This window comes from Myotis nattereri (assembly GCF_964212035.1).
Source record: "Myotis nattereri genome assembly, chromosome: 5".
NCBI classification, from domain to species: domain Eukaryota; kingdom Metazoa; phylum Chordata; class Mammalia; order Chiroptera; family Vespertilionidae; genus Myotis; species Myotis nattereri.
The window spans coordinates 21,337,811-21,353,429 of record NC_138080.1 but is presented as its reverse complement, the minus strand read 5'-3'; the positions used below and the strand labels follow the sequence as shown (position 1 = coordinate 21,353,429).

Here is a 15,619-nt window from a genome sequence, read left to right as displayed (position 1 = left end):
ATGAAGAGGAACCAAGAGGAAATGAAGAGAAACCATGAAGAATTGAAAAACGACATCACTGCCATAAAGAACTCAATAGAAAGCATCAACAGTAGACTAGAAGAAGCAGAGGACCGCATCAGCGAGCTAGAAGACAAGGTAGAAAAAAATACCCAAACAGAACAGCTTCTAGAAAAAAAAATTAAAAAGCAGGAGGAGAGCCTAAGAGAACTCTGGGACAATGCTAAACGAAACAACATCCGAATAATAGGGGTGCCAGAAGGAGAGGAAACTGAGCAAGGAATAGAAAACCTGTTTGAAAAAATAGTAACAGAAAATTTCCCTGATATAGGGAGGAAAAAACTCACACAAATCCAAGAAGCTCACAGAGTCCCAAACAAAATGAACCCGAAAAGACCGACACCAAGGCACATAATAATTAAATTGGCAAACACCAACGACAAAGCAAGAATCTTAAAAGCAGCCAGAGAGAGACAGAAAGTTACCTACAAAGGATCCCCCATCAGACTAGCGACCGATTTCTCAACAGAAACACATCAGGCAAGAAGGGAATGGAATGAAATATACAAAGTCATGCAAAGGAAGGGTCTGAATCCAAGAATACTATACCCAGCGAGGCTATCAATCAAAATTGAGGGTCAAATCAGGTGCTTCACAGACAAAAATGGTCTACGAGAGTTTATTACAACCAAACCAGCAATGCAAGAAATGCTAAAGGGTCTGCTGTAAATAGAAAAAACAGGAAACAAAGAAGGAACGCAGCGGTAAAGAACAAAAATGGCGACTAACAAGTTTCTATCAATAATAACTTTAAATGTAAATGGATTAAATTCCCCAGTCAAAAGGCATAGGGTAAATGAGTGGATAAGAAAACATGACCCATATATCTGCTGTCTACAGGAAACCCACCTCAGAAAAAAAGACGCACACAGACTGATGGTGAAGGGATGGAAAAAGGTTTTTCAGGCCAATGGAAGTGAAAAAAAAGCCGGGGTAGCAATACTTATATCTGACAAATTAGATCTCAAAGTGAAGGACATAAAAAGAGATCAAGAAGGCCACTTCATAATACTAAAGGGAGCAGTCCAACAAGAAGAAATAACTCTGGTAAATATATATGCACCCAATATAGGAGCACCCAAATACGTAAGAAATCTTCTGGAGAAGATCAAGGGAGAGATTGACAGCAATACAATCATAGTAGGGGACCTAAACACCCCTTTATCGCCACTGGACAAATCCACTAAACAGAAACTCAGCAAAGAAACATCAATCCTAAATGACTCACTAGATCAGATGGAATTAATTGACATCTTCAGAACATTTCACCCCAAAGCCACAGAATATACATTCTCCTCAGGTGCACATTTGTCATCTTCAAAGATAGACCATATATTGGGTCACAGACAAAGTCTCTTCAAATTCAAGAAAATTGAAATCATATCAAGTATCTTCTCAGACCACAAAGGCATAAAACTGGAAATCAACTACAACAAAAACAATCCAAAAAAATCAAACACATGGAGACTAAATAGCATGCTATTAAACAATGACTGGGTCACCAGTGAGATCAAAGAAGAAATAAAAAACATCATGGCAACAAATGACAATGAAAACACAACAATCCAAAACCTATGGGACACAGCAAAAGCAGTCTTGAGAGGGAAGTTCATAGCTCTACAAGCCTACTGCAAGAAACAAGAAACAATGAGAATAAATGACCTAACTCTACAACTCGAAGAATTAGAAAGAGAGCAACAAAAAAAGCCCACTGTAAGCAGAAGGAAGGAAATAACAAAGATCAGAGCGGAGATAAATGACATAGAGACCAAAAAAACAATACAAAAGATCAACGAAACCAAGAGCTGGTTCTTTGAAAGGATAAACAAGATTGATACACCTCTAGCCAGGCTCACCAAGAAACAAAGAGAGAGGACCCAAATAAACAAAATCAGAAATGAAAGAGGAGAAATAACAACAGACCCCATAGAAATACAAAGGATTGTTAGAAAATACTATGAACAACTCTACTCCAACACACTAGACAACCTGGAGGAAATGGACATATTCCTAGATAAATGCAACCTTCCAAAACTTAACCAGGAAGAATCTAAAAATCTCAATAGGCCAATAACTATGGAGGAAATCGAAGCAGTAATCAAAAAGCTTCCAGCAAACAAAAGCCCGGGGCCAGATGGCTTCACAGGGGAGTTTTACCAAACATTCAAGGAAGACCTAAAACCTATCCTCCTCAGACTATGTCGAAAGATCCAAGAGGAAGGAACACTTCCCAGCTCATTCTATGAAGCCAACATCACCCTAATCCCAAAACCAGATAAAGACAATACAATGAAAGAGAATTATAGGCCAATATCCCTCATGAACATAGATGCCAAAATCCTCAACAAAATCCTAGCAAATCGGATCCAGCAGTACATCAAAAAGATCATACACCATGACCAAGTAGGATTTATCCCAGGGATGCAAGGATGGTACAATATCCGCAAATCAATAAACGTGATACATCACATAAACAAATTGAGAGAAAAAAACCACATAGTCATATCAATTGATGCGGAAAAAGCATTTGACAAAATCCAACACCCTTTCTTGATAAAAACTCTCAGCAAGATAGGAATTGAGGGATCATACCTCAACATAATAAAAGCCATATATGACAAACCCACAGCCAACATCATAATCAATGGGCAAAAACTAAAACCATTCCCCCTAAAAACAGGAACAAGACAGGGATGCCCCCTCTCACCACTCCTGTTCAACATAGTACTGGAAGTACTAGCCATTGCAATCAGACACGAAGAAGAAATAAAAGGCATCCAGATTGGAAAAGAAGAAGTAAAACTGTCCTTATTTGCAGATGACATGATACTGTACATACAGAACCCTAAAGACTCCATCAAAAAATTATTAGACTTAATAAATGAATTCGGCAATGTAGCAGGATACAAAATTAATGCTAAGAAATCCATGGCATTTCTTTACACCAATAGTGAACTTATAGAAAGTGAAACTACAGAAGCAATCCCATTTACTATTGCACCAAAAAAATTAAAATACCTAGGTATAAACTTAACTAAGGAGGTAAAAGACTTATATGCTGAAAACTACAGGACACTGAAAAAAGAGATAGAGGAAGACATAAACAGATGGAAGAATATACCGTGTTCATGGATTGGTAGAATCAACATCATCAAAATGTCCATACTACCCAAAGCAATTTATAGATTCAATGCAATCCCCATTAAATTACCAACGGCATATTTCACAAATCTAGAACGAACGTTCCAAAAATTCACCTGGAATAAAAAAAGACCCCGAATAGCTGCAGCAATCCTGAGAAAGAACAAAGTAGGTGGGATCTCAATACCAGATATCAAACTGTATTACAAAGCCACTGTTCTTAAAACAGCTTGGTACTGGCACAAGAACAGACATATAGATCAATGGAACAGAATAGAGACCCCAGAAATCGACCCAAACCACTATGGCCAATTAATATTCGACAAAGGAGGCAAGAGCATACAATGGAGTCAAGACAGTCTTTTCAATAAATGGTGTTGGGAAAATTGGACAGATACATGCAAAAGGATGAAACTAGATCACCAACTCACACCATACACAAAAATAAACTCAAAATGGATAAAAGACTTAAACGTAAGACGGGAAACCATAAAAATACTAGAGGAATCCACAGGCAGCGAAATCGCAAACATATGCCGAAGAAATTTCTTCTCTGATAATGCTCCTAGGGCAATGGAAACTAAAGAGAAAATAAACAAATGGGACTACATCAAAATAAAAAGCTTTTGCACAGCAAAGGAAACCATCAACAAAACAACAAGAAGACCCACTACATGGGAGAACATATTTGCCAATGATACCACCGATAAGGGTTTAATTTCCAACATTTACAGGGATCTCATGAAACTTAACAAAAGGAAGATAAACAATCCAATAAAAAAATGGGCAACGGACCTAGATAGACACTTTTCGAAAGAGGACATACAGAAGGCAGAAAGACATATGAAAACCTGCTCAAAGTCACTAATTATACGAGAGATGCAAATCAAAACGACAATGCGTTATCATCTCACACCTGTCAGAATGGCTATCATCAACAAATCAACAAACAACAAGTGTTGGAGAGGATGTGGAGAAAAAGGAACCCTTCTGCACTGCTGGTGGGAATGCAGACTGGTGCAGCCACTGTGGAGAACAGTATGGAGCTACCTCAGAAGACTAAAAATGGAACTCCCATTTGACCCAGTGATCCCACTACTAGGAATATATCCCAAGAAACCAGAAACGCCAATTAGAAAGGATATATGCACCCCTATGTTCATAGCAGCACAATTCACCATAGCTAAGATTTGGAAACAGCCTAAGTGCCCATCAGCAGATGAGTGGATTAGAAAACTGTGGTACATATACACAATGGAATACTATGCTGCGGTAAAAAAAAAGGAACTCTTGCCTTTTGCAACAGCTTGGATGGGACTGGAGAGCATTATGCTAAGTGAAATAAGCCAGTCAGAGAAAGATAAATACCACATGATCTCGCTCATTTGTGGATTATAGAGAACAACATAGACTGATGAAAAGGGACAGACCCAAAGACTGAGAAACAGCGATCAGGCTATCAATCCCCAGAAGGAAAGTAGGGGAGGGCAGGGGTAAGGGGAAGAGATCAACCGAAGGACTTGTATACATGTATATAAGCCAAACCAATGGACATGGACAACGGGGGGATGGGAGCATGAGTTTGTGTGTGGGGGGGGAGGTTGGGGGTTAATGGGGGGGGGGGATGAGGACACATTTGTAATACCTTAACTAATAATAAAAAAAAAAAAAGCAAAAAAAAAAAAAAAAAAAAAAAAAAAAAAAAAAAAAAAAAAAAAAAAAACCAGATAATGACACTACAAAGAAAGAAAGTTATGGGCCAATATCCCTGATGAACATAGATGCTAAAATTCCCAACAAAATATTCACAAACCAGATCCAGCAATACATTAAAAAGACCATACACAATGATCAAGTGAGATTTATTCTGGGGTTACAAGGTTGGTACAATATTAGTATATCAATAAACATGACACATCACATAAACAAAATAAAAAATTATAAACTACATGATTATATTAATAAAAGTGGGGGAAAACATTTGATAAAATATAGCACCCATTTATGATTTAAAAATAAAACTCTCAGCTAAGTCAGAATAAAAGGATCATACCTCAACATAATAAAGACCTTATATGACAAACCCACAGACAACATCATACTCAATGGGGGAAAAAAATCATTTTTCCTTAAGATTGGGAACAAGATGGGGATGTCTGTTTTCACCACTCTTAATTCAACCTAGCACTAGAAGTCCTACCCACAGCAATCAGACACGAAGAAGAAATAAGAGGTACCTAAATTGGAAAAGAGGAAGTAAAACTCATTATTTGCACATGACATGGCATTGTACATAGAAAAGTTTAGAGGCCATCAAAAAACTACTAGATCTAATAAATAAATTTGAGAAAGTAGCAGTACACAAAATTAATATTCAGGAATTGGTGCCTTTTTTATACACCAACTACTGGCCTCGTGCATGGATTCATGCACATTGAAAGGAAATTAATTAGAAGAAATATTTTAATATCACTATTTACCTTTCCCTATAATAGGAGTGTCAACCAAAGTCACAATCAACAATGACAGATCAAAACACACGTGCGTGATTGGCACCAGCGAGCACTTTATATGTATTGTGCATGTGAGGGTCGACATGTATTTTTAAATTGCTTGTGCACGTCATATGTACTGGCCAGTTGGTTCGTCAGACGGTTGGATGGACAGTTGGTCACTTAGCATTTTATATATATAGATAATGAACTATCAGAAAGAAAAAATAAGAAAAGAATCTCTTTTACTATTGCAACAACAAAATAAGGTACTTAAGAATAAATTTAAGCAAGAAGGTAAAAGATCTGTACTCCAAAAATAATAGGACATTGAAGAAAGAAATTAAGGAACATACAAAGAAGTGCAAGCATATACCATGTTCATGGATAGGAAGATTTAACATCATTAAAATGTTAAACTTCCCAAAGTAATATAAAGATTCAATGCAATTTCTACTAAATTACCAATGGCATATCTCACAGCTCTAGAACAAATATTCCAAGAATTACTATAAAACAAAAATAAGACCCCAGATAGCCTCAGCAATCTTGAGAGAAAAAAATTGGATGTATCACACTACCTGATATCAAACTATACTACAAAATTTAATAGTATTGGCACAAGAACAGGCATATGGATCAATGAAACAGACAAGACAGTACAGAAATAAACTTCACAATTTTATTTCCAATTAATATTTGACAAAGAAGGCAACAACATATAATGTGGTAAAGACAGTATCTTCAATAAATAATATTAGAAAAATTGGACAAATACATACCAAAAAAAATGAAACTAGACCACCAACTTACACCATGCACAAGAATAAACTCAACATGGATTAAAGACTTAAATGTAAGTCAGAAAAACATAAAAATCCTAGAAGAAGAAAATGCAGTAAAATCTCTCGTAGCAATATTTTTGCCAATGGGAAGCAAAGGAAAAAATAAACGAATGGGACTACATCAAATTAAAAAGCTTTTGCAAGCAAAAGGAACCATCAACAAAATGAAAAGGGAACCCACTAAATGGGGGAACATATTTGCCAATAATACATCTGTTAAGGAGTCGATTTCTAAAATATATAAAGAAGTTATACTACTCAACACCAAGAAGACAGACAACCCAATTTAAAAAATGGGCAAAAGACCTGAATAGGCATTTCTCCAAAGAGGACATTCAGATGGCCAATAGACATATGAAAACATGCTCAATGTCACTAATCATCAAAAAGATGCAAATTAAAACCACAGCAATATATCACTTCATGCCTATCAGAATTGATACCATTGATAAATCAACAAACAGAGAATGCTGGAGAGGTAGTGAAGGAAAGGGAGCCCGTGCACTGTATTGCCAGTGTATTGTAAGATGCTGAGAGGCATCTCTGCCCTCAATCCACTAGGTGCCAGTAGCACTTCACCAGTTGTAACACCCCAATAAATTCGTGGGAGTGCAGATGGGTGCAGCCACTGTGGAAAACAGTATGGAGTTTCTTCAAAAAATTAAAAATGGAACTGCTGTTTGAACCAGCGATCCCACTTCTGGGAATAGATTAGAAGAAACCTGAAACACTAATTCGAAATAAATTATTCACCCCTATATTCATAGTGGCATTATTTACAATAGGTAAGATCTGGAAACAGCCCAAGTGCCCATCAGTAGATGAGTGAATAAAAAGCTGTGGTACATTAACACAATGGAATACTACTTGACTGTAAAAAAGAAGGAAATCTTACCTTTTGCAATATCATGGATGAACCTGGAGAGTATTGTGCTAAGTGAAATAAGCCAGTCTGAGAAAGACAAATACCATATGATCTCACTTATATGTGGAATATAATGAACAAAATAAACTAATTAACAAAATAGAACAGGGTATGGATACACTGAACAGACTGACAGCTGTCAGAGTGGAGGGAGTTTGGGGGAATGGGTAAAATAAGGTAAAGGGCTTAAGCAATATATATATATGACATTTAGAAATGGACAACAATATGGTGACAGGCAGAGGAAAATGGAAAGGGGGTGGGGGAGATGGAAGTGGGCAAAGAGGGGATAAGTAGGGACAGAAAGAGACTTGACTTTGTGGTGAGTGCATGATGCAGTGTGAAACTGATGTTTATTGAGTTGTACACTTGAAACCTGTATGGTTTAATTAACAAATGTCACCCCAATAGATTTGATGAAAAATAGCTTAGGTGGAAGTTCCCTATGTATAGAATACTAACCAAAGGCCTGAAAGCTTTACTTTCTGTTATGGGAGAAATACTCAAGAGGCATGTATAATCTGAGCATTCAGAAGGTGAGCTACAGAGCCCAGCATCTGACAGTGTAAGGCCAGACCTGCGGTGTGTGAGAAGGTCCTTGTTGAAGAAGGCAAAAAACTTCTTATCCCTAAATATAAAACCCACCTTGATGCTTAGAGTGGTCACAGACCAGGACCTACAGCATCAATATTCAGTAAGAGCTGGTTTCAAATGATGAATGTCTAGCTCACCCTAGACTAGCCAATCAAAATCTACATTTGAACAAGATTTCAGATTCATGTACATTTTGATGTTGGGGAAGTTCTGATCTGGAATGGTATTTTTCATCTCTGCACTGTTGACATTTCTGTCGGATACTTCTTTGTAGTGGGGCTATGCAGTGCATTGTAAGATGTTGAGAGGCATCCCTGCCCTCAATCCACTAGGTTCCAGTAGCACCTCCTAGTTGTAACAGCAAAAAAAATTTCTAGACTTTGCTAGGTGTTCCGTAGAGGCAAATGACCTCTGGTTGCCAAACACTGCTCTAGAGCAGAGAACTGGAAACATCTTCATGGAGTTCCAATCAAAGCTCACCCCTTATTCAGTTCACAATTTTGAGCAGATCGCTTCACCCTCTAAATCCCATTTCTGCAAATGTAGAATGAAGTTCATAATAGTACAACCTCAGAGAATGGACTCTTATAAAATTGAAATAAGATAATCCACATAAGAACCTAATTTCAGTCCACGGTGTATAAAAAGATCTGAATATTATCTTATAATGAACAAACATTATTGAAGTGAAGCACGAAATGCCAACTCTTAATTTGTGTTACAAGCACAAATCTCCTAACTGACTTGTCAAAAGCATCATGCAGCCAAGGATTAAGGTACCATGGTATTATAGCAAAGGAACTTTCTTGTCTCTTGAACAAGGAAGAGACGAATAGCAATTTCTAGAGATATGAGGAGCTGTTGCTCTCCAGCTTTCAACACTTTAGAGGTCCAGGCAGGTTCCTCAGTCTTAGATGTGGAGAAAATACTAACATAAATTTGGAAAAAGGTGCAAGGAGGTTAGACTCTGGAAGGCAGGTGAGTTTGTGCAAAAACAAAATTAAGACTGGATTCACCTGACTTCTAATATGGTCTACTGGGAATATGTCAGGACAAAATGTTCTTTCTGTCCAGATCAGTGCCCTAAGGGAAATGATGTACTCAGAGGGGGAGGTAACAATGAAAACAGTATCTAATGAGCAGGTATAGGTAGCTGACAATATCTCCTCTGCTGCATGTGCAACCTTGATCTGGAAAGAACATGGTTGTTGCTTTAGATTCCTTAGTTGGAGACCAGTGCTTCGCTCCTTCCTGCTCACTTGACTGGGGACAGAGCTTCAGTCTCCATCATCAACCATCAGGAGGAATTTGGACTTCCACACACAGAATTTTTTTCTCAGAGCCTCATCCAGGTGAGTCTGAGAGCCCAGTAGGTACTGAAGGAAAGGTTCTGAGAGAATGGAAGGTGAGAATTTCTACCTGAGGTTACCTGAGAGCCTAACCAGCCTCACCCAAAGCCCAGAGATTGCCATTTTTGTTCACTAATGAGTTTAAAAGTAACATTTAATATTTTAAAAAGAGAAGGGTTCATTGGACTCAACAATACAAGGATCATCGTTGACAATTACATGGTGGGAATGGAAGTCCAGTTGGATAAGACTGAGGAAGGAATGGGGGCATGAAGTGGTTCCAATGAAATCAGAACATACACGGGAAGTTTTGAAGTTCACGGGAGTCGGAAAACAGTATTAGATGTGAATGTGTAAGCAGTGAAGTGAGGGCATTTAAATTTTTTTCAGGTGGGGTGTATTTGAGCAAATTCTGTATTTATTAAAAGGATCCAGACCAATGTAGGTAGAGTCTATCTTGCAACACAGGATCTTTAGACACATATTTCACAGTATCTCTCATAAGGAGCATTACTTTCCAATTATTTATTTCCTGGGAGGCTGAATATATATTTTAATTTATAGCCATTTACTTTCTACATTGCAAATTGTCTTTGGAAGCATATTGTTTTTTGTTTGTTTTATTGAATTTATTGGGGTGACATTGTGCAAGTACTTTGTTTTTATGTATTGGGATCTCAATGTTTTTATTGGGTTTTATTGCATTCTTTCAAAAAAGAAATCACATTTTTTCACCAAGTTTTCTCTTTTCCATTTAATTTTTGTATGTATGTAAAGATGCATTTATGGCATTATGTGAGGGTTTATAAATTTTGTATGCTCAAATCTATCCGTTGGTCACATTGTGTTCCCTCATTGCTTTTAAACATTGAAAGCTCTTCTGCATCCTTAGTAGTAATGAATCATTTTGGCATCTGATTACACAACTACTTTTTGTTATTTCTACCATTTTTTGTTTTGTGATTAGAACTATTTTCTGAAATAGCAATCATCTTCTGTGATGTTTTGAAAACAGTCTTTTATATTCAACTGAAGATCACCTATATCTTTTTCATAAGTATGATGAGTCCATTTATGTTTATATAGGATGAAATTATAACTTTAGATACTGTTTCCTCCACTGTGTTTTAAAGAATATATTTTCCTAGTCTTTTATCTCCTTTTACCCATTTCATCTTGAATTATAGGCAGATTATTATGATTTTCTTTCAGCTGTGAATGTTATAGTTTTATTCAATTTTATTTGCTTTTTATTCAATTTTCAATTGTATTCAATTAAGCTTGGATTAGAGATGAAATATTATGATTTTCTTTCAGCTGTTCATATTATATTTTTATTCAATTTTATTTGAACTCACTATACATAACATAGGTTTATTTTCCCTACCAATATTTATTTCATTAATTATCTTTTTCTTAAAATTTGTTTCTATGCAAATGACACCTTTGTGAAAACATATAAATGAACAAAGGAGGTGAAGTCCCTGCTCATTTGACCTTACATTAAGTCAGCGGTTCTCAACCTGTGGGTCGCGAACAATGAAAATACATCCTACATATCAGAGGGCATTACATTACGATTCATAACAGTAGCAAAATTACAGTTATGAAGTAGCAATGAAAATACTTTTATGGTTGGGGGTCACCACAACATGAGGAACTGTATTAAAGGGTCGCAGCATTAGGAAGGTTGAGAACCACTGCATTAAGTGGAGAAGGCCGGGTGCAGTGAAGTAAATGTGTGTATGGCACAATGTCTTCAGTTATAAACATATGAAGAAAGGGGATAGATTACCTGGCTTGTGTAGGATTTTATAAAGTATGATTTGGGGAGGACTTTGTGGACCAGAACAAGGTCTAGAATGTAACCATTGGGTATGTCACAAAAGAGATAATATCCTGAAGTTCAAGAACAACAAAGGAATGATGCCACAAAGGAAAGTAAGAGAAGGGCCAGCCTCAGCCACTATTGGGTCAGATGAAAACATGAAATAGATGCAGGAATAACAATCAGATCAGGAGGTGAGGGGGATGCAATGATGAGGCCAGCGGAGCAATAAAGGTCCAGTCAGCGTGTGGTCTCTTGAGCCCTAGGTAACTTCAGCACCCACACTGGCTGCCTCTTCTCTCTAAACGGGCTCTCTGCCAGGTTCTTCACTCATTGTTTTCCTCTCCTTTGCAGGAACTGTTATCCTTTTAAAACTATATTTTCCTTTACAGCATTATTCCAATTTTTAACATGTCTCATAGTATATGCCTTTTCCATTGTGATCAGGCATGTGGGCACATGCAAACACACAAATACACATGAATGTACACACAGAGATAAACGAGAATTATCACCAGTGACACCCATATATATACTAACAGGAAAGAACCATGGCAAACTTTTGTAGCTATTGACCAAATATGTAGATCACATTAGGGGGATGGACATTGCTGCCCTCTCTATTTGGGTGAGAATATTAACATTTAGAATGGATTGGTTGTCTCTCCAAATTCAAACAGCTAATATGTGGCAGATCCAAGATTCAAAATTCAGTTACATACCCCAGCCAGTGTGGCTCAGGCTCGATCCCCAGTAGGGGGCATGCAAGAGGCAGCCAATCAATGGTTCTTTCTCATCATTGGTATTTCTATCTCTCTCTCCCTTCCTCTCTGAAATCAATAAAAATATACTTTTTAAAAATATATTACATAGAAACAAAATTAATAAAGTGCAATGAACAACTTTAGGACAAGGGATTCCCTGTGACTTGAAATTTCACATCAGCAGAAAGGCCACCTCATTTGCCCACATTCTCTGACACCATCTCTCATGGCTCCACTCTTGCTCATCCTCCCCCCGACCTCCCCTCACCATGCTGGCTCCATTTTGAACCTTGAATATCTGAAACAAGTGTCACCCTCATGGACTTTGCACTGGTTCTTTCACCTGCAAGGCATATGCTTCATAAAAAAAAAAACAAACACAAAACAAAACTGTATGTCTCCTGCTTTCTCTTCCTTGCGCTCCCTGTTCAAATGTTATCTTGTTCTTAGGTTTCCCTGGACTCACAGTAATTACACCCACATCACTTTCATACATGCTTTTTGTTCCCTCGTAGCATTGTAACTGTAGCATTTCCACCATATTAGTTATGCCCATTTATGTGAAAATCAATATTTTTATTCCTAGTCATGACCACCAGCACTTGATATAGGCAATGATACACAAATTTCAGAATTTCTTTTTCTGGGATTTTCAGAGGACACAGAACTGCAGCCCCTCATATTTGGGCTTTTCCTCTCCATGTACCTGATGACTGTGTTCAGAAACCTGCTCGTCATCCTGGCCGTCAGCTCAGACTCCCACCTCCACACGCCCATGTACCTCTTCCTCTGCAACCTGTCCTTGGTAGACATCTCTGTCACCTCCACCACCGTCTGGATGCTGTGGAACATCCAGACACAGAGCAAAGTCATAACCCATGTCTTGAATATCTGAAACCAATGTTATCCTCAGAACCTTTGTTCTGGCTCTTTTCTCAAACAGTTTTCTAAATAACCTCATATCTCCCACTCTGACTTCCTTAAGTTCTCTTTTCAAATGCTGCCTTGTTTGCAGGTCTTCCTGAACTATCAGTAAAAAATAACACTCATCCCTTTTCTTTTAAACCTACTCTTTTTTAGGTCACCTGACACCATCTAACATTATATGATATTTATTTTCCATATATTCTTTCACCACCATTATATTCTAGTGAGTTTGCTTGTCAGCATCCTACACCTTTTTCCTAGAGATGGTCAGTACTCAACATATATTCCTCCGGGACATGAAAGCATTTCTCATGAAAACTGTGAACTACATGACCTCCTTGGGGAAAATAGTCTGAATGTACTTAAACTCCTAAATCAGAGATGTCACAGGGGATGCCTTAAAGCAGCGGTTCTCAACCTGTGGGTCCCGACCCCTTTGGGGGTCAAACGACCCTTTCACAGGGGTCGCCTAAATACATCCTGCATATCAGATATTTACATTACAATTCATAACAGTAGCAAAATTACAGTTATAAAGTAGCAGTGAAAATAATTTTATGGTTGGGGGTCACCACAACATGAGGAACTGTATTAAAGGGTCGCGGCATTAGGAAGGTGAGAACCACTGCCTTAAAGGGTATGATTTGTACTATATATATATATATATATATATACTGATTACATTACCACAAAATATATATTGTAGCATTTCAATGGTAAGTAACGCCCATTTACATAAAAATTAATTATCCTATTTTTTCATTCTTAGTCATCACCTCTACCACATGGGACCAGGCAATGACACAGGTAGTTCAGAATTTCTTCTTCTGGGATTATCAGAGGAACCAGCACTGCAGCCCCTCATATTTGGACTTTTCCTCTCCATGTACCTGATCACTGTGTTGGGAAACCTGCTCATCATCCTGGCTGTCAGCTCAGACTCCCACCTCCACACGCCCATGTACTTCTTCCTCTCCAACCTGTCCTTGGTAGACATCTGTTTCACCTCCACCACCGTCCCAAAGATGCTGGTGAACATCCAGACACAGAGAAAAGTCATCACCTATGAAGGCTGCATCACACAGATGTATTTTCTCACACTCTTTGGAGGTTGGGACAACTTCCTTCTAAGTGTGATGGCCTATGACAGGTATGTGGCCATCTGCCACCCACTGCACTACACAGTCATCATGAACCCCCGGCTCTGTGGACTGCTGGTTCTGGTGTCCTGGATCATGAGTGTTTTGAATTCCTTGTTACATAGCTTACTGATGTCGACACTGTCCTTCCCTGAGGAACTGGAAATCCCCCACTTTTTCTGTGAAATTAAGCAGATGATCAAACTTGCCTGTTCTGACACCTTTCTTAATGACACAATGATGTATTTTACAACTGGGCTGTTGGCTGGTGGTCCCCTGGCTGGGATCCTTTACTCTTACTCTAAAATAGTGTCCTCCATATGTAGAATGTCATCAGTTCAGGGGAAGTATAAAGCATTTTCTACCTGTGCGTCTCACCTCTCAGTAGTCTCCTTATTTTATTGTACAGTCCTAGCAGTGTACCTCAGCTCTGCTGCTACCCGCACCTCACAGTCAAGTGCAATCACCTCAGTGATGTACACCGTGGTCACACCTATGCTGAACCCATTCATCTACAGTCTCAGGAACAAAGACATAAAGATGGCTCTGAGTAGCTTCTTGAGGATGGCAGGTATAAAAGGGACAATTGTTTTGGGGCTGAAAAAGTGCCCTTGATTGCATGACTCAACACCTTCAAACCAGAAACCGTGATTGATTATGTGGAAGAGAACTGGATCCTTCTGTTTATTACCTGGCATGTCCATTTTTTGTATTCAACTCCTCTATATAAATAATTCACTTTATTAAGCTTTTGGTATAACATATAGACAGTTTTCTGTTTTTACCATTTTTATACAATCTCAAAGTTTTTCTCCACCTTGCATCAGAAATATTTGGAAATTTCCATATATTTCATGGGACAACTTGGATTTCTCTAAAATTATTTCATCTCATGTGACATATATTATGCTAAGCTATTTTCCTCTGGTTTTCCTGAAAAAAAAAAAAATCAGGGTTGTATTACTCATATGGATAAAACTACATGTGGCATCTAAGGACATTTATTTAATTTTATTGTACAGAAAAATATGAAACCAGTTTTCACTTTGTATCTGTCATTCATTTTTACATCACTATCTCTTCCTAATAATGTAGATTTTAAATGTTGTTCCATATAAGTCTCAGCCTATTGATAAAAAAGATGTTCATGATAAATGCCTGGGGCACTCACAGGGGCCTGGAATTTTTGTGACACTGACCTGAGCCAATGTTGTGGCTGGACCAGCCCTTGTGGTTCTTATTATGCTTGCAGCATGCACCCAAGCAGCAACCTTCAGAGAACCTGGTAAAAGCAAGGTTCATTGTTCACAAATCCTGCTCACACACCCTGCCTGAAGTCCACACAGGAGGTCATGGGAGGGGGTGGGGAGTGGAAGGAAAGAGGAGAATGAGGAGGAGGAAGAGAAAGAGGGAGGAGAAGGAAGAAGAGAGAAGGTGGCGGGGTAGGAGAGAGAGAACACAGCTGTGGTCTCTGCATCTATTACAGTCCAAGGGCAGGATGCATAGAGTCTCAAAGTTTCACTCTTTCTTGGTGAATTTAACACTGAAGAGCAGG

The 15,619-nt window shown here is 38.2% G+C and overlaps 1 protein-coding gene across 1 annotated transcript; it reads left to right on the top strand.

The window, feature by feature from the left end:
- Positions 1 to 13,710: 13,710 nt before the first annotated feature.
- LOC308519431 (olfactory receptor 7A17-like) lies at positions 13,711 to 14,679 on the top strand (the record flags this gene model as incomplete). Its single annotated transcript, XM_081091418.1, has 1 exon — positions 13,711 to 14,679. The coding sequence occupies one exon, from the start codon at positions 13,711 to 13,713 to the stop codon at positions 14,677 to 14,679; it is 969 nt and encodes a 322-aa protein (XP_080947544.1).
- Between the last annotated feature and the right edge of the window lie 940 nt (positions 14,680 to 15,619).